This window comes from Plecotus auritus, assembly GCF_963455305.1.
Source record: "Plecotus auritus genome assembly, chromosome: 3".
Taxonomy (NCBI): domain Eukaryota; kingdom Metazoa; phylum Chordata; class Mammalia; order Chiroptera; family Vespertilionidae; genus Plecotus; species Plecotus auritus.
This window is the reverse complement of record NC_137772.1, coordinates 195,103,968-195,123,208: the sequence shown is the minus strand read 5'-3', so window position 1 is coordinate 195,123,208 and position 19,241 is coordinate 195,103,968. Positions and strand designations below refer to the sequence as shown.

Here is a 19,241-nt window from a genome sequence, read left to right as displayed (position 1 = left end):
TTATCCCCCCTCCACTGTTCTTGTCCATATGTGTATGATTTTTGTCCAGTCTCTTCCCACACCCCCCCCACCCCCTTCCCCCCGAGAATTGTCAGTCCACTCCCTTTCTGATTCTATTATATTCACCAGTTTATTCTGGTCATCAGATTTTTTATTCATTTGATTTTTAGATTCACTTGTTGATAGATATGTATTTGTTGTCACTTTGTTGTTCATAATTTTTATCTTTACCTTTTTCTTTTTCTTCCTCTTCTTAAAGAATACCTTTCAGCATTTCATATAATACTGGTTTGGCAGTGATGAACTCCTTTAGCTTTTTCTTATCAGTGAAGCTCTTTATCTGACCTTCAATTCTAAATGATAAGCTTTGCTGGGTAGAGTAATCTTGGTTGTAGGTTATTCATCACTTTGAATATTTTTTGCCACTCCCGTCTGGCCTGCATAGTTTCTGCAGAGAAATCAGCTGACAATCGTATGGGTGCTCCCTTGTAGGTAACTAACTGTTTTTCTCTTGCTGCTTTTAAGATTCTCTTTTTGTCTTTTGCCCTTGGCATTTTAATTATGATGTGTCTTGGTGTGGTCCTTTTCAGATTCCTTTTGTTTGGGGTTCTCTGTGCTTCTTGGACTTGTAAGTCTATTTCTTTCACCAGGTGGGGGAAGTTTTCTGTCATTATTTCTTCAAATAGGTTTTCAGTATCTTGCTCTCTCTCTCTTCTTCTGGTACCCCTATAATTTGGATGTTGGTATGCTTGAAGTTGTCCCAGAGGCTCCTTACACTATCTTCATATTTTTGGATTCTTTTTTCTTTTCTGGTTGAGTGTTTTTTGCTTCTTCATATTTCAAATCTTTGACTTGATTAGTCTGCTGTTGGATCTCTGTATATTATTCTTTATTTCAGTCTGTGTATGCTTAATTTCTAATTGTTCCTTTTTCATATCCTTGAGGGTCTCACTACATTTCTCGGAGGTTTCTAGCAGATTCTTGAGTAACCTTATAACCGTGGTTTTGAATTCTATATCCAGTCATTTGCTTTCCTCCATTTCTTTCATTTGTGACCTGTTTCTTTGTCTCTGCATTTTGGTTGCTTCCCTGTGTTGATAGAGTGGCTTTGTGTGCTAGGTGTCCTATAGGGCCCAGTGGCTCAGCCTCCCTAATTACCTGAGGTGGACACTCTTGGTGCACCCCTTTGTGGACTGTGTGCACAGTCTTGTTGTAGTTAAGTCTTGATTGCTGTTGATATCTCTAGGAGGAATTGACGTCCAGGCCAATTGGCTGTGAGAATCAGTTGTGTCTACGATGGGTGAACTTCTGTGCTGGAGACACCCTTATGGGGCAGGACTTGCTTCAGTGGGGCTTTGGCACTCACTGAGTCGCCCCGAGTGTGTCTCTTACAGATGTGAAGAGTTGTAATCTGGATAGTTTCACTCTGACCACTGGAGGTGCAAAGTCAGCCTCTGCCTGAAGCCACCCAGCAGGAACTACAGAGAGATCTGCAGATTCTTCCTCTTTGTTTGGCGTTTGGAGGTGCCCAGATGAGGCCCAGCTGTGAAGCAATGCAAGCTGCTGTGGAGCCTTGGGCCTTCTTTTGGCAGCTCTGGGGCTCTCTGACCCAGCTGCAGTTTGTTAGGTTTAGATTGCAAAAGGCCAGGCCATTCATATGCAAAAGCCTCTGCGCACAGCTTGGGTGGGATTGTAAATTGGGTGGGACGGGGTCTCAGGGAATCACCAGGGTGGAGCAAACAGCAATGGTTGCCAGTCAGCCCTGCCCCAAAGAGGCCCCCGGGTCTCTGTGTCCCGCAGCACCATGCTGGAACAATGATCGCTGCAAGCACCTCTGAGAGAAAGCCGCCCTCATGCTCCGGCCCGATGCCAGACAGTCTAGTTTCTCCCCGTATGAGTCTGGGTCCCCAGAGTCTCGCCCAGAACTGGAGTTCAGAGCAGTTGGGAGCTTGTATCTCCCTCCCGATTGAAAAAGAGAACAGCGTACTCAGTTGCCAGCCCCTTTCGCATGCTCCTCTGTACCTCCGCACTTCACTTCTGCACCTCCTACTGGACTCAATGCGCTTTTCTCTTTCCTTCTAGCTGAAGAATTTCCACTCAGCCAGCCTTTCCGTGGTTCTGGATGATATTCGTTTTGACTTTTAGTTGTAGTTTTGATATGGTTGTGCTCTGCAGCAAGTTCAGGTGTTTACCTATGCCGCCATCTTGGTTGTTCTTCTCCTCTATTGTTTTATTTTTTTTAATAAATATAAGTGTAAATATCTATTTATAATACATAAATGTATTAAATATAAATATTTATACTTATTATCTACAATATATGTATGGATATGTGTGTATACTGTCACTCACACATACAGTAGGTCCTCGGGTTACGTCGGAGATCCGTTCCTATAGTGCGACATAATGCGATTTTCACCGTAAGTCGGACCCCACCTACATAAGTACCTACGTCACTAACATGGAGCACATACACAGCAGTAATGAAGTGAAACAGTAAAAAATATGTAAAAGAAAGATAACAATTCCTGACCTTTACTTGTGGTAAATACAGTAAATAATAAAAAACATAAAGCACATATGTACATACGTCGAAATGACGGAACTTTTTTTTTTTTATAAATAAATGGGAGATGGCGACGTAACCACGAAACGATGTACGTCGAGTCCGATGTAACCCGACGACTGCCTGTATATACATATAAACATAAATTTTAGGTAATAAGTTCTTCAAAGAAAAATAAAAGTAATTGGGGAAGAGTGGCAGGTAGGGGTAGAAAGAGCTATAAATTATCAGAGAAGAACCATGAAAAGGCAGAATTTGAACAGAAAGCATTAGAGAGATTACCTAAATCTGACTACAAATAAATGCTAGAGGAAAAAAACTAGAACCCAGTTTCCTATCTCCTTGCCAGGGCACTTTCTACTCTACCACTTCATGAACACAATTTTTTTTACTGCCTAGTTAAGAAGGAATTATAAGCTTCTAATTAGATTTATCCTTGTTATAAGATGGAAATTCATGTGTTCAGGAGGATGGGGGTAGAGAATCAGTCACTTATAATTCAGTCTTCTTTATAAAATTTGAGATAACATGTCAAAAGGAAGTGAAAAATTTTGGAGTATTAAGTCAATCAGTAATAAGGGTGGTTTTTTAAAATACCTGACATCAAAGAAATGAGTCTCTGTCTGGCCTCATTTGATGCCCTTGGTGTGCGAATTCGATCAATCCACTGATATTCTGGGTCTTCATTGACCACAAGTTCTTCTACAAATCCATGAATTACTACAGCTCTATAGCACTTTGGAATAGATGTTGCTGTTAAAAGAAATGATCTATTATGCTTCTATTTATCATAAGGTTAAATCAATTTTTTTTAAATGTACAACTAAGTTCTTACCTTTTGGATAAATAGTACAAGAACATCTACTGTGATAATCTAAATGTAATTATATAATACTTGCAATCAGTCTTCTAAGTTCCATTTTACTCTTACAAATAATCATTTTCTTTCATGAGACCTCTCATCTTTCCCATGTAAGCATAATGAATATACATTGTACTTTTATAACTTAGAAAACAGCTAAGACTTCTTAAATAGCATTCAATACAAAGTGCAAAATTAAAGTCGGCTAGCTGATTATCTAAATAGGCGAAAAACAGATAAAGTATACAAAAAACTTTACTTACTCAAAGCCCTATGAAAAAGTTCTGTACACCAGACTCAAAAATCAAACCTTTCTGACATAATTTGAGGAAAAACAAAGCTCTGAAGTTTCTAATAATGTATGGCCATATGGCCAGTGGTTCAGTAGTCACTGAACAGACTCATTTAATATGTAAAACACCAAATGTCATTGGATTTAACTAAAATCTGGTCAGATTCAAAAAGAGAAGAACCTCAGAACATCTACACCAAACTAGTTTCTTAAAATAGACATTCGGACCTTGAAGCTAACTCAACTACTTAGGATTTTTCAAGCCTATTAATCCAAACTGGCTATAAATTGCCCAGATCTGCCCAATTCTGACGCATACTGCATGGTATTCATGAGGCTCCATACCTGTGCACGCCTATGTAATTTTAGATAGCACCATAGCTTAGCAATACTACTCTGCTCCTATCTTTCAGTGCTCTGTACTAAAGTAAAATCCCACTGGATTTTTTTTTCTTTTTGACAGTTATACAAAGTTTAATATAGTCATATCTTTTACACATTTGGCAAAAGTAACTTGCTCTAACTTATGAAAAAATTTACTGGGCAATAAAATATTAACCTCTGTGCAAAGTAATAAAATAAATATGTGAGTTATTTTTAAACCTTGTTTTTCATAAATGTTGACCTACTGGTACAAGAGTAAAACCTGCATTAGATGAGTGGCCACAAGCTTGTCCATACGATGGTGTCTAATAATTATGGTTAAGGTCACTGGAGACTTTTACAAGATACATACATATATCTATCACAAAAGGCTCCACATCCGTATTGTTTAGTTTTAGACGGCCCATTTGAATGAAGTCTGAACATGCCACACATGTAGCCTCATCAAATTTTTCCCCAAAATGCAAATATTAGAGAGTGTGGGATTTGTTTTCATTGATTGAGAAAGTGCAATAAGTCCTTCTCCCTCTATGCTGTTGCTGACTAATGACAACCAGCAGACATCAAGGTAGCATAGGCTACTCTTCAGATACAGTGCATCACCTGTTTTATAGCCCATTTTTTAATATTCTTACACATATGTAGTTCAATAGGCAGTGATATTCTTTTTAACATGTGGCTTAGTTGAGCTGTAGAGTCTCCTGTTCCATATAGGTCAGTTTAGTTTCATTTCCTTCGTTATTTGGTTTTGAGTTAGGGCTATAGCAAATATTATCACACTTTACCTTCTCAAATGACAAGTACCACATCTAATTTCTCTAAGGATAAATTAATTTGTAGCATTGCAGCAAAAACACATTCGACCTGTTTTCAATCTTTTTTCCAGTCATTCTTAGTTATCTGAGAATTTTATTCTTATATAGTGCTTTAACAATAATTCTTCACCTTTGGTCCCATTACCATGAAATATAAGGTTTAAAAGTAAATGAATCGCCCTGACCGGTTTGGCTCAGTGGATAGAGCGTCGGCCTGCGGACTGAAGGGTCCCGGGTTCGATTCCGGTCAAGGGCATGGACCTTGGTTGCGGGCACATCCCCAGTAGGAGGTGTGCAGGAGGCAGCTGATCGGTGTTTCTCTCTCATCGATGTTTCTCACTCTCTATCCCTTTCCCTTCCTCTCTGTAAAAAATTAATAAAAATATATTTTTTAATAAAAAAATAAATAAATAAATAAATAATAAAAAATAAAAGTAAATGAATCATATGACCCAACAATCCCTCTCCTGAATATATACCCCCAAAACTCGAAAACATATATTCACGAAGATATATGCACCTCTATGTTCACTGCAGCATTGTTCATGGTGACCAAGGCATGGAAACTATTGCAAAGTGTCTTGCAATAGAGGACTGGTTAAAGAAGATGTGGTACATGTACATAATGGAATACTACTCAGCCATAAGAAAGGATGAAATACTGCCATGTGCAACAACAGGGAATGACCTTGAGACAATTATGCTCAGTGAAATAAGTCAGAAAGAAAAAGCTAAGAACCATTTGATTTCACTCATATGTGGGATATACTAGTAAAACTGAAGCTTATGAACAAAAATAGCAGTGTGGTGGTTACGAGGGAAGGAGATGAGGGGAGAAAAGGAGGTCCTAAATATAGTGACAGGAGAAGATTTGACTTTGGGTGGTTGGTACACAGTGCAATATACAGATCTTGCAACATAGAAACCCACACCTGAAACCTGTATGATCATGTTGACCAATGTTGTCCTAATAAATTTATTTTTTTAAGAAATATTAAAAAAGTAAATGAGGTTGCCCTGTCCGGTGTGGCTCAGTTGGTTGGGCATCATCTCATGCACAGAAAGGTTGACAGTTTGATTCCCAGTCAGGGCATGCATATACCTGGATTGTGGACCTGATCCCTGGTAGGGGTCTGCAGGAGACAGCCAATCAATGTTTCACTCTTATACCAACGTTTCCCTCTCTCCCTTTCCCTTCCTCTCTCTCTACAAGTCAATAAAAAAAATTTTTTTTAAAAGTAAATGAGGTTAAATTGTTTCATTAATATACGGATTCTTTAAAATTCTGGGAAAAATCCAATAACCTTCACCTGGTACTCTTTCTACTGGCATTAAGTGGCTATTACCAGCAATGTTTAATGTTATTCCTGCTAATCATGCTCACAGGCTGGAGGTAGAGACTGGAGTAGGAGCTGGAGAAGGGGATAGAGGTGGAGCAAGCATTGTCATGACGACCACGTGTACACATGTGCCCCACTGAATATTTCTAATAAAAATTTTGATGAACTTGTAAAAAATTACATATAATTTATTTTTAAATCAGATAAGTAGTCTCTAGAGCTACAGCAGTTTCTGAAAATTAACAACTTTCTCTTTGCTATTAAAACCAAAGTATAAAAGATTTTCCATTAGCCTTCTAAAATATTAATTTGATTTCCCATGTTTGTGAATTATTAAATGTCCTGTTAAATGAATCATAAAATGTATTTACTTACTGCAAAAGAATTTGACTCCACATGATGACTGCCTAAATCGATTTAAATCATTGAAGAGGTCTACTTTGACAACTACGTTGATTTCCCCACGAATACCTATAATTTCAAAAGGAAAATCAAGTTCCTACCTTAAATAATAAAGTATAATTAAATAATCAAGCAATGCCAATTCATGATTTTAAAATAATGTATTAATCATAACAGCAATGCTAACTTTGTTTCCCTAATTATTTTCATTCTAAGTAGTTTATTACATTTTCTGAAGAACATGTATACATTAAAGAATGAATAATATTCATTTTACCACAAGTCTTCACTTATTTGAACCAATCTAACTGGAAAGGAGTACCATTTAATTTGATGATGATAATGAGCATTGATAATGTTCTAAATGCTTTACAAGTAGTATCTCACAGTGCTCATGCCAACCCAGTAAGGTAGTTTCTTTAGTATTAGTATTACATTTTACAGAGGAAAAAAGCTACAGTTTAATAAAAGTTCAATAATTTTTATAGAGTCAATAGTTAGTAAGTGGTGAAGCTAGGATTAAAAGTCAGATCTGTATATCCCAGAGTAAATGCTCTTAACAACTAATGCAAGAATCTGATTTAGCACAAAAGAACTTTTATTCTTTTCAACGAATATAAAGTAATAAGTTAAAATAAGCTAACTAAGAAATTCTAAGATAACAGGTTTTTAGAAGATGCCCTAACAAATAAAAATGGCCCAGCTTCTACCTCTAAACATTTTTTTTTTGGCTGTCCTGACTTCCTGTCAAATTCATACTTACGGAGGAACCCTTCTAAGAAGAGTGACTTGCTCATTTACCTACTGAAATAACAGATTATATTCCTAACAAAGGGCCCATTTAACCTATTAAACCAACTAGAAGCAATTTTTAATATGTTTAGAAAATTCATTCATTCTGATAGCTACTGCTTTTAATCCAAGTCCAGATTCACTCTCAGTAGCTTTTTTATTGGTAATATAACATAAAATGGGATTTTATTTTTTTATTACCAAGATAATACATACAGGGTGGGGAAAAAAGTTTACAGTTGTAAGTGTGTGAAACACAGAGTTCATTCTTGTATTATTATTTTTTAATTATTGTATTACTTGTCATACAAACAACTGTAAATCTACTTTTGCCCAACCTGTGTACATTGTAAAAAGTATAGAAAAAAGCAAAACAGGACAAAGAGTAAAATAGGACTATAGTCCACAAATAAAACTATCCAAAAGTAAACATTTTATCACATATTCTGCCAATTTCATCAAGAGCATTACATATATACAATTCTCTTGTTTCTAAACCAACTTGGGATTATCCTATAATGTTTTATAATCTGGATTTTGCAATTCATAATACATCATGCACATTTCCTTATGCCACTGTATTATGAAAACATGCTTCTAGTTCCAGCTGTGTAACTTATGTTCTACATTATTTAAGTAAATCCTATTTTGCAACTTATTTTTACCAATTTAAACATTAGTAAATGATAATAGAATGTAAGTAACATCACAATAAATATATATAAATCTCAGCAAACGTCTTGGTTTCTTACAATAAATGACTATCAATGGAATTGTCAGGTCAATAATATAGACTAGTAAGAAAGATACAAGACTAGATAGAATCATCTGTCTGTGCCTTTTGGGTCCATTTACCATTCTAAAAATGGCTAGCTGTTATTCAAACTTTTCAAATGCAGGACCCGTCCCAACTTAAAAATTACTGAAGTCCTCAAGGAGTTTTTACATATGTTACTTATATCTATCAACATTTATCATATTATAAGTTAAAATTGAGAATTTTAAAAAGTATTTGCTTATTACTCCATTGAAAGTAATAATGAATCTGTTAATATAAGCAATATTTTTTATAAAAATAACTATATTTGGAAAGAAGTAATAGGAGTGGCACTGTGTTACATTTTTGCAAATCTCTATAATGTCTAGCTTAATGGAATACAGTTTGAAAGTATGTTTTAGGAACACAGATTACAAATATGAGATGATTTTTAAATAATGCATTTACTTGCTATACTGTACAAATTTAACTCAGAAAATTGTTTCAAGTTATGTTCAGAAAATAAACAATTCTACCAAAAATAATTTACTACTAAGTCTAAAAAGGAGATATCTTTCAAAGATGTAAGTTTTAAAACCACAAAGTATACATAATAGTCTTTAAAGATAAATTTAAAAGATTGTGATTTATTTTCTTAAAATATACTCCTTACCATGTATGGTATCATAAATGGGAAACCATCCTGAGATAACTGTTGCGGCTTCACTGTAGAGTAAAGGATCAATATCAATGTACACTTTACCAATGGCATCATTTGCACTGTAAGTATCATGGTCAAGAACTGTGATCTGTAGAGGTTCATCTTGTAAATCTTCATCATCCACCTAAAAGCATACTTTAAATTAAATCTTGTAATTTAAAAATCTTTGTTATCATAAATGTAAATGTAAATTTGTATAGCAAATGTAAAAAATTACTTATTTATGGGGAGGAAAATCCAATTAATATACAAACAAAAAATTGTAACTCAATTTTCTACACAAGATGCCAAGTTTCTAGGGGAGGAGAGAATGTACAGTCTGCCTCAAGCACAGAGTTAGGATACTTAACCAAAAAAAAAGTTATAATTCCTTTTCTGCATATTATCCTGTGTTTTACTACTCTACCAATGGTTTCCAGCAAAAATGCTTTAGGAATATCATAACAGAGTCCATATATTAACTACAGAGTAAGGATGCTAATGAGCACAATGACAGCATAATTTCTAAGGACAATTTCAGAGAATAAAACTGTAAGCAAAACTAACATTATTTGTACGAAAAAACAACTTAAGTTCTTGAATTAAGTTCATAAAATAAATGTCTACCCTCTCTCTCTCCTTATGTTTACTCATTATAAAGTACTTATAATGTGCCAAGCACTGTGCCAAAGAGAGGAACTACAATTGTCCTTAAGTGATTTCTGATATATGCTAAAATTCAGAGAAATTACTATATAATAATATAATACCATTTTAATCTGGGTTCTCCTACATATATTTATATTTTCTTAACTGTAACATAATTTCTTAAGTGCAATATTCCTAAGAAATATTTTTATGTCACAGGAAAACTACTATACCTGAAATAAAAGGTGTTCTTATCATTCCTAGGGAAAGCATCACCTCCAAAAACACACGCTAAAAATGCTAACATTTAAAAACTTACCTCAAATTTAAACCATTCTGAGTTCCACTGAGGGTTGAGGGACTTGAGATACACATCTGTTTTAAAGGTGGTATTACCAAATTTTACCTAAAAACAAATAAAAAATAATCAAATACATATATCAAATGTGTGAATATAAATAAAGTTTAATGTGAGCCAAGCAATGGGAGGATTAACATTGGAGAGGAAAAAAGACAACTATCCTCTGAGCCAAAAAGAAGAAAGTGTGGATAGTTACTGGTAAGTTTATAGACTACACCTGGTACAAGGGATTACCCACTGTTCTGCTTGACTAGCTTTATAAGAAAATTAAAACATAGACCATTATGTCATTATAGAAAAAGGAATCAGGATGCCCTTCACTAATCAAGAGCTTAGACAAAAGAGAGTTTTAAGGGTGGGGGATAAGCAAAAATAAAATCAGAAGGTGAGAGGATATCTTTCTCTGGCCATATCAGCAAGGGAATCCAGAACTACAGCTCATTATTACAAGAACTCAGTAATAGATCCCTGTTGTATCTTCTGACTTCTCCATACATATTTTTAAATTTCTTATCTGTGCACACACAGGGATCAACAATAAACTATGGCCAGTAAGGGTTTTATGTTCTCACTAGAGGCCCAGTGCACAAAATTCATGCACGGGTAGGGTCCCTAGCGGCTGCTGGCTGCCGACTGGGGCCTCCCTTCCCCCAGCTGCCTGCTGCCACTGCCAGCCAGGGCGGGGCCGGCCGGGGGGAGGTGCTTCGGGCAGTTGGCTGGCCAGCCCCACCCCCTGATTGAACTCCCGGACGAGCTCCCGGTCAAGGGGACAATTTGCATATTAGGCTTTTATTATACGTTCTCATCTTTAGGGACAATGAAAGAGGTTGGATGAAAAGACTTGCAAACACTAAATCACAAAGATCCAAAAATCTATCTATCTATCTATCTATATATAAAAGCCTAAGTGACCAAACGACCCATTGATAGGTTGCTATGATGTGCAGTGACCACCAGAGGGCAGATGCTCAACGCAGTAGCTGCCCCCTGGTAGTCAGTGCGCTTCCACAGCCAACCTCCCACGACCCCTCCTCCAGGCCGGCCAGCCCTGATGGCCCCAATCAGGGCGGCCAACGTCCCTCGGCTCCTCCCCCACTGGCCAACCTCCCATGGCCCCGATGTCCCTGATCGCCAGCCAGGCCGAGGGACCCCCACCCGTGCACGAATTCATGCACTGGGCCTCTAGTAAATAAATAAAAGGAAACAAAGGTGGCATGAAGCAGGCTAAATCTTTGGAACTTGTTTCCAGCAAAAAATGGAAATTGTGAAACAGATGACTTAAGAAGTGGTCAGGAAGCTTAGGAGCAAAACAGCTAGGCAACTACATCACTTTTCCTAAATTTAGTCTCTTCAACTCTTCCCTAATTCTATTAGTTATCACCTTTTGTAATCTCAGAATTCACTGAAGGTTATATCCCCTTTATCACAATACCCAGCACAGAGTTTTTTGCACACTGCAAGCACGTAGGAAATGCTAGTTCAATCAAATAATCGATAAAAACTCCTTTCCTTTTTTACTATAATCCTACTTTTGGTATTATAATACTTATAGATATTAATGTTTAATCAATCCAGGAAATTTTCTAAAAGCAAAATATCCAAAACTATTTTTTTATCTTCTGTATATTTTTCTATTTATTATATCATTCAATTGGAATGATTGGGAATGATAGCAACCATGTGGTACCTAGGCAGTTTGGTTAGAAGATAAAAAAGTTTTAAAAATTACCTAAAAATACCTTCTTGCATGACAAAGAATTTGACAGAATCAAAGATAAATAAGAAACTTAGAAAAAGTATTTACCAAATACATCATAAAAATATAATTTACTCAATTTTTAATGAGTTCCTACAAGCCAATAAGAAAAATATCAATAAACCAATTGAAAAATGGACAAGGGACAAGAACAAACAATTAAAAGAAATGAAAAAATAAATGTCTTAAATATGTCAAGAGATGATCAATGAGTGTAAATTAGAACAATCTCAATGGACTACAGTTTGACAATACATATCAAAACTTTAAATGCCTATATCCTTTAAGTTCAGATGTACAAAGGATATACAATGCATATAAGCAGCATTATAATAGCAAAAGATTGGAAATAACATAGATATCCATCAGTTTGGAACTGGTTAAATTAAATATGGTAAAGCCACACAAGGCAGTCCTAAATAGAAGAAATGAAGCAGTTCTCCAAGCACCAGTATGGAACAATGTCCAAGATATATCTTACTACTGCAGAACAGTATGTATGGCATAATTTGCGTAGAGAAATATGACAAAAGTTATGGCAAATAACATATGCCTTCATATGTACAAATTATTTCTAGAAGGATATATAAGAAATGTTAATAGTGGCCACTACAAAGAACAGAACAGACTGCTTTGTTAAAGGAAAGGCAATGAGAGGCTGACTCACTTTGTTACCTTTTGGATTATGAACCATGAACATATATATTACCTATTTTTGAAATGTATCATTTTAAATGAAAAAAATTAAAATTAAATCACATGACAAAACCTTTATTTTGATTTGAATTATAGAATTCTAGATCCACTTCCAGGATTTTAACCTAAAGAAGTACTTTCACATAAGGCCTCCTCCCCTACAAATATACAAAAAGCTACATAGTGATTCAACTGCAAAATGACTGAATAAATAACTAAAGAATCCTACTGAAAAATGGAGTTGATCACATGAACTGTCATGGGAAAATGTGAATGACATAATAACTGAAAAAACCGAGTAGTAGAATATGTAACTAACAGCAATTTCCTCTGAAGAAGGGACTGACAGGGTGTCGGCAATACAGTACGGTGTAATAAGAAAGTAGTAAGGAACTTTCAAGTTTTATTTTTGAGTATTAAAATTTTTTGTAATGGGAGCTATTCGAGTATTTCTTGTGTAATTTTTTTAAATTTTAAATCACAAATGTTAAAGAAATGAAACTTAATGGGGGAACAAACAACCCAATTAAGAATGGGCAAAGGACATAGACACTTCTCCGAAAAGGGCATACAGATGACCAACAGACATATGAAAAAATGCTCAACGTCACTAATCATCAGAGAGAGGCAAATTAAAACTACAATGAGATAATCCCCTCATGCATGTAAGAATGGCTATCATCAATAAATCAACAAACACAAGTGCTGGCAAGGATGTGGAGAAAAGGGAACCCTCGTGCACTTTTGGTAGGAATGCAGACTGATGCAGCCACTGTGGAAAACAGTATGGAGTTTCCTCAAAAAATTAAAAATGGAACTGCCTTTTGACCTAGCAATCCCACTTCTGGGAATATACCCAAAGACTCCCAAAACACCAATTTGAAAGAATATATGCAGTTTATATTCACAACAGCGTTATTTACAATAGCCAAGATCTGGAAACAGCCCATCAGTTGATGAGTGGATAAAAAAAACTGTAATACATTTACACAATGGAATACTACTTGGCCATAAAAAAGAAAGAAATCTTACCTTTTGCAACAGCATGGATGGACCTGGAGAGCATTATGCTAAGTGAAATAAGCAAGTCAGAGAAAGAATAGCATATGATCTCATATGTGGAATCTAATAAACAAAATAAACAGACAAACAATATAGAAACAGGCAGGGAGGCATGGAACAGACTGACAGCTGTCAGAGGGGAGGCAGGGTTGGAGGGCTGGATGCAAGCAGGTGAAGGGATTAAGCAAAAAAATACACATATATAACACATAGACACAGACAACAGTGTGGGGATAGACAGAAGGAAAGGGAGGGTAGGATAGGTGGAGGTAGGCCAAGGGGGATAAATGGGGACAGAAAGAGATTTTGCTCTGGGCAATGGGTGCACGATGCAGTATACAGATGATGTTTTGTTGAGTTGTACACTTGAAACAATATGGTTTTGTGAACCAAGGTTATCCAAAAAAATTCAATTAAAAAAAAAAGAAACTTAATGCAGGAAAAGAAGAATAGAGGTTACCACTCATTTATTAATTTAATGTTCATTACATTTTAATAGTCAAAATATCAAAGAAATAATATCTAATTTACCTAAAAACTGCTTTATTTGAAGTAAAATGTAGTTAGGATTTATAAAACCATTCAAAAGCCAAATGTACTTAAGGGTTCTGGTTCCATTGCCAAAAATAGCATATTATTTTTTAGGTTCTAATTTAAAACCCCCTTCAGTTTTATCCCACTATATTGTAGTACTATATTGCACTTTTTTTGGTCAACTGTCCATTCTGGATATAGTAAAGATGTGACAGTCCCCACACTGCATTAAACAAACAAAAACCAAGATTTTAGAAAAAGGCTAGAGTGTGTATTTTGCCAACATTGTGATGATTCCCCTTCTACTAAAGAAGAATCACAGTCCATTCGGTCTTATTTAATTCAAAAGGAGATTTAATTACTCAGCAATTAAGTGAATGCCTTACAACTTTGTTAAAGAACATCAGGGATTTTAATGAGATTACCTAGTAAAGTACAAGTGTTCTCTTTCCCCACTCATTAGCTAAATTACCTTGAGAAGGTTATTTAAGGCTGCTTCCTCCTCTGAAAAAGGGGGTTGTTGTGAGCATTACCTGAGGTAATGCATGGAGAGATCAAGCAAAATGTCTGATACAAAGAAAATATTCATTTAACAATAATTTCTTTTCCTCTCCCTATTCCCTAATGGCTCCTGGATAAACACAAAATGATCGTGTAGTTCAGCAGAACAGTTTGTAACATGCACATTAACACTGAAATATATTTCCATTAATACTTTCCTTATACAGAAACCCATCCCATTCATCCATGAAATTCCTGCAAGAATAACCATCTTTAACTACTACTTGGTATTGACTTCACATCATATTGTAGAAGTTCCCGATTGATAAATCAAATAACTAAGTTAAATCAGAGAATCATTAAAAATGATACAAACAGCCCTGACTGGTTTGGCTCAGTGGATAGAGCGTCGGCCTGCGGACTGAAGGGTCCCAGGTTCGATTCCGGTCAAGGGCATGTACCTTGGTTGCGGTCACATCCCCAGTGGGGAGTGTGTAGGAGGCAGCTGATCGATGTTTCTCTCATTGATGTTTCTAACTCTCTATCCCTCTCCCTTCCTCTCTGTAAAAAATCAATAAAATATATTTTTAAAAAATAAAAAATAAATGATACAAACAGTAAACATTAAGATAAAACATAAATATTAATTCCTCTATCTTTTTTTGTTAATCCTCACTAGAGGATGTTTTTCCATTGATTTTTAGAGAGACTGGAGGGGGAGAGACAGAGAAAAACATAGATGTGAGAGAGATACATCCATTGTTTGCCTCCCACACAGGATTTAGCCTGCAACCAGAATTGAACCTGGGACCTTTCAGCCCATGCGTTGATGCTCTCTCCACTGACCCAAACTGGCTAGGGCCATTCCTCTATCTTTTAGTGTAAAACTGAGTAAGGGTCCATTCTTTTTTTTTTTCTTTTTTTTTTTTATTGATTTTTTACAGAGAGAGAGAGGGATAGAGAGTTAGAAACATCAATGAGAGAAAAACATCGATCAGCTGCCTCCTGCACACCTACTAGGGATGTGCCGACAACCAAGGTACATGGCCTTGACCAGAATCGAACCTGGGACCCTTCAGTCTGCAGACCGATGCTCTATCCACTGAACCAAGCCGGTTAAGACAAGGGTCCATTCTTTAGAGTTGTACATCATCTTCTTCTGCACCCATAAAGTATCATCTATAACTGCTAGTCTAAATTACTTTAAAATGTAGTGGTAGAACTTAAAATTGCTTTTAAAAAAACCATGAACATAGAATCCTAGATTTTTTTTTACCATTTTCATCTGGTTCACAGTAATTTTTAGTGACTGTATCCATAAGTCTTTATGTAGCATTTATCAGCATACTTCACAATTATTTCACTAATTTATAGATTTAAATAAATTACAATTATACAGCTGGCATAAACAACTGCCTCTTGGTAAAGTACATCAGCCAACCGATGGGCGAAGCAGGTCCACTGGAGAATAACCTAACTGTACGGGGTACTGAAGAATGTGCTTGTGGAAGGAATGCAGAGCACTGGGGACTGTAACGAGTCAGTTAATGGAAGTTGGTTAAGAGAACTTCTACTGAAGACTATTCCTTCCAGCTTTCAGACCACTCAGTGGTCTGTATGCCCACCTACCTAGCCAAATTTTATTTCTCACTTCTATTTAACAAAAACCCAGCCTTCAGTTACATATGCTCTATCTTGCCTTTCCTTTTAAACCAAGTTGGTCCTATTCATCTAAAAAATGCCCCCTTTTCCATTCTGCCTGTGGAAATTTTACCCTTCTTCAAACCCAGCACAAAGATTTCTCATCACCAGCCCAGGCTTCATTATGTCCCTCTCCCATGAGCTTATAAAGTAGTCTACATCATACAATTTATCCCTTTATTAAATTACAATCCTTCATTATCCCCTTTTTCCTGCATTAATCTTTCCCTTCCTGCTGGATTATCCCTATTAGCACACAATTATGTTCTATTATCTTCTAACTTACTTTTTTTAGTACTAAAAACTTTGTACTCCCCCAAATACCACACTATTTTTCCTCTCCCCTTCATATTTCCTGTAACAGTTGCCTATTCATATCACTCCTACTTCCTCATCTTCCACATTCTTTAACCCTCTTTAACTCACTAGAGTACATAGGCTTCTGTCCTTATCACTTCTCCTGCAATCTAGGTATGTGCCCTGACCAGGAATCAAACCCACAACCTTTTGGTGTACGGGACAACGGTCCAACCAACTGAGCCACCAGGCCAGGGCAGAACTGTTTTGAAAACTAATTAAAAAGTACTTAGCACAGCCCTAACTGGTTTGGCTTAGTGGATAGAGCGCTGGCCTTGGGACTGAAGGGTCCCAGGTTCAATTCCGGTCAAGGGCACATGCCTGGGTTGCGGGTTCATCCCCAGTAGTGGGTGTGCAGGAGGCAGCCGATCAATGATTCTCATCATTGATGTTTCTATCTCTCTTCCTCTCTGAAATCAATAAAAAATAAAAATGGTGGTGATTTTAAAAAGTACTTAGCACAGACCTGTCAATAAAAAAGACTCAGTACCTGTATTAACCTATGCCAGTCTCTGAACTACCTGAAAGCAGACTATGCCTTGGAAATCTGTGTATCCCCATTACCTAACATCTGGCCCAAGAACACACTCAGTAACTATTTCCCAAACTAAGCTGAGGTTGAGAATCACCACAGCAATGTTTGGGGGCAACATCGCAGTTATTAGGTTAGAGAACCTTCATGGAACATCAAGAATATTTTATAGCCCGACCTGCGTGGGTGCGTGGGTTCGACATGCCCAGGTATTGGGCTCAATCCCCACTGGGGGAGTGTGCAGGAGGCAGCCAATCAATGAGTCTCTCTCATCATTTTTTTTAATATTTTTATTGATTTCAGAGAGGAACGGAGAGGAGAAACAGAAACAGCAATGATTAGAGAAAATCATTAATCGGCTGCCTCCTGCATGCCTCCTACTGGGGATGTGCCCTTGACCAGAATGAACCTGGGACCTTTCAGTCTGCATGCTGACGCTCTATCCACTGAACCAAACTGGCTAGGACTCTCTCATCATTGATATTTCTATCTCTCTCTCCCTCTCCCTTCCTCTATGAAATCAATAAAAATATATAAAAGAATATTTTATAGAGATAAAATCAAGCTATATATTATCATGTATCTATTAACTCCCTGCATTAATAGGTCAAATGATTACTGTTCTAATCCTCTGGCTCATCATGTCAATTTTTATTACAATTTTTACTTGGCTTCTTTTATACACTAGCATATTACTTTCCGGGGCCCTAGGCCTGTGATAATTTGCATGAGTTATAAACCAGTCATTAAATTTAAAAGGCAATTTTGCAATTTAAATATCCATAGCATTTAATTGACTTCCTACCCCAAGGCACTGTATTACCCTAAAACAGCTTTTCAGACCTACCAGTCCAGACAAGAGCAGGAAGGGTTTTAGAATTTACAATGACAATTCAGAAAAGACTATGGTAAAGAGTGGATCTCCTAGCCTTGTAGGTCTCCAAAGTGCCTATTCGAACTGTTTATCTACATTCTTGAACATCATCTCCATCAGTCCAGCGTGAAGAACCCCCGCTCTCCCCCACCCCCACCCCCACCCCCACCCCCACCCCCACCCCCAAAGAAGGGCGTGGGTAAGCATGCGTGCGCGTGTGTATCTCGGTGGCCACGCGGCCACGCCTTGGGATCTCCTGACTGGCAGGTGGCCTGTTATGAGCCCTGACATCGGGGTCACCCCAGCATGCAGAGCAGTAACAGCCACCCCGCGCGGCGCAGTGTGCCGCGGACGCCTGGAACCGCACACCCTTCACATGGGCTGCAGTCTCGGCAGACAGCCCTCCAGGGAGGGCGGGACTAGCAAGGCACACGGAACAGTCGGCAGGGAAATGGGCTGAGGGGCTGGGGCCAAGATGGATAGGATCCTTTCGAGGGCTTGGCGTTTCCTGTGTTTTGAGCAGCAGGACCTTGCACCAACCTCCACGAAGGCATCAGTCAGGTCACTAGCTCGGTCCATCACTGGCAAATGGCGCCCGGCCACGATTTTCACCTTCAGCTTCCCAGGCATGGTCTCGGCTTGGGCCTCTCCTTAAGCTCCTGCAGAAACAAACAAGCGAGTCTGCACCGGGCGCCAAGCCCCGCGGGGAGGGGCGGGAACGCGCGAGGAGAGGCGGGAACGCGCGCGCGCGGGGAGCGGCGGGAGCGCGCGGGGTAACTGACAGCTGGGCGCGCAGGGGCGGGACGCCGCCGGCTGTCACTCACTCTCGGCCGAGGATGGCGATCCGGCGCGAGAGCTGAGGCCTCATTCCGGAGAGGCCGCCGGAGGAGTGCCCGTGGTGGGTTCTTCTGTCCCGTTCCCACAACGCTGGCAAGAGAAGGAGAAGCCTGTCAACATCCCGCTGAACCCCGGCCGCCGCTCCTAGGGTTTCTCCTCCCCCCAAAATGGCGGCCTTCGGGGCGTGGAGGGAGCATCGATGGTTCGGCGCTCGGCCCACTTCGCCGGGGAGGTAGAGGGGGCGGGGCGGACTCGGAGGCGGCGGGAGGGCAGGGAAAGAGGTGAGCCCTGCATCATCCACCGGGCTGTGCGTTGCAGCTTTCCCCGGAGGAACACTCGCTCCATCCTGGACAGAGTGTGGGCGCAGCTCGGCGCCAGGTCTGGGGGCCGCTGCCTTCCCGGCTGCAGGCGCCGCATTTCCCAGGGGCTGTGACAGGACTGCTACAGGAGCGATTTCATTCTGTCTTTAACC

General features: G+C 38.3%; 1 protein-coding gene across 17 annotated transcripts in view; it reads right to left on the bottom strand.

Moving 5' to 3' along the window:
- Positions 1 to 18,956, bottom strand: part of C2CD5 (C2 calcium dependent domain containing 5) — a 101,436-nt gene extending 82,480 nt beyond the window's left edge. For 14 of the 17 annotated variants that reach the window (XM_080661264.1, XM_080661269.1, XM_080661267.1 and 11 more), the window contains exons 1-6: positions 18,757 to 18,956; positions 18,473 to 18,591; positions 9,878 to 9,964; positions 8,884 to 9,055; positions 6,635 to 6,730; positions 3,164 to 3,319 (exon numbers count right to left, since the gene is read on the bottom strand). In XM_080661264.1, the coding sequence (XP_080517390.1) occupies positions 3,164 to 3,319; positions 6,635 to 6,730; positions 8,884 to 9,055; positions 9,878 to 9,964; positions 18,473 to 18,562 (601 nt within the window). In that variant the 5' untranslated portion in view covers positions 18,563 to 18,591; positions 18,757 to 18,956. Of the gene's footprint in view, positions 1 to 3,163; positions 3,320 to 6,634; positions 6,731 to 8,883; positions 9,056 to 9,877; positions 9,965 to 18,472; positions 18,647 to 18,756 lie in introns of those variants that run through there. The other 3 variants (XM_080661260.1, XM_080661263.1, XM_080661258.1) reach the window with 2 other exon arrangements.
- Positions 18,957 to 19,241: the final 285 nt, after the last annotated feature.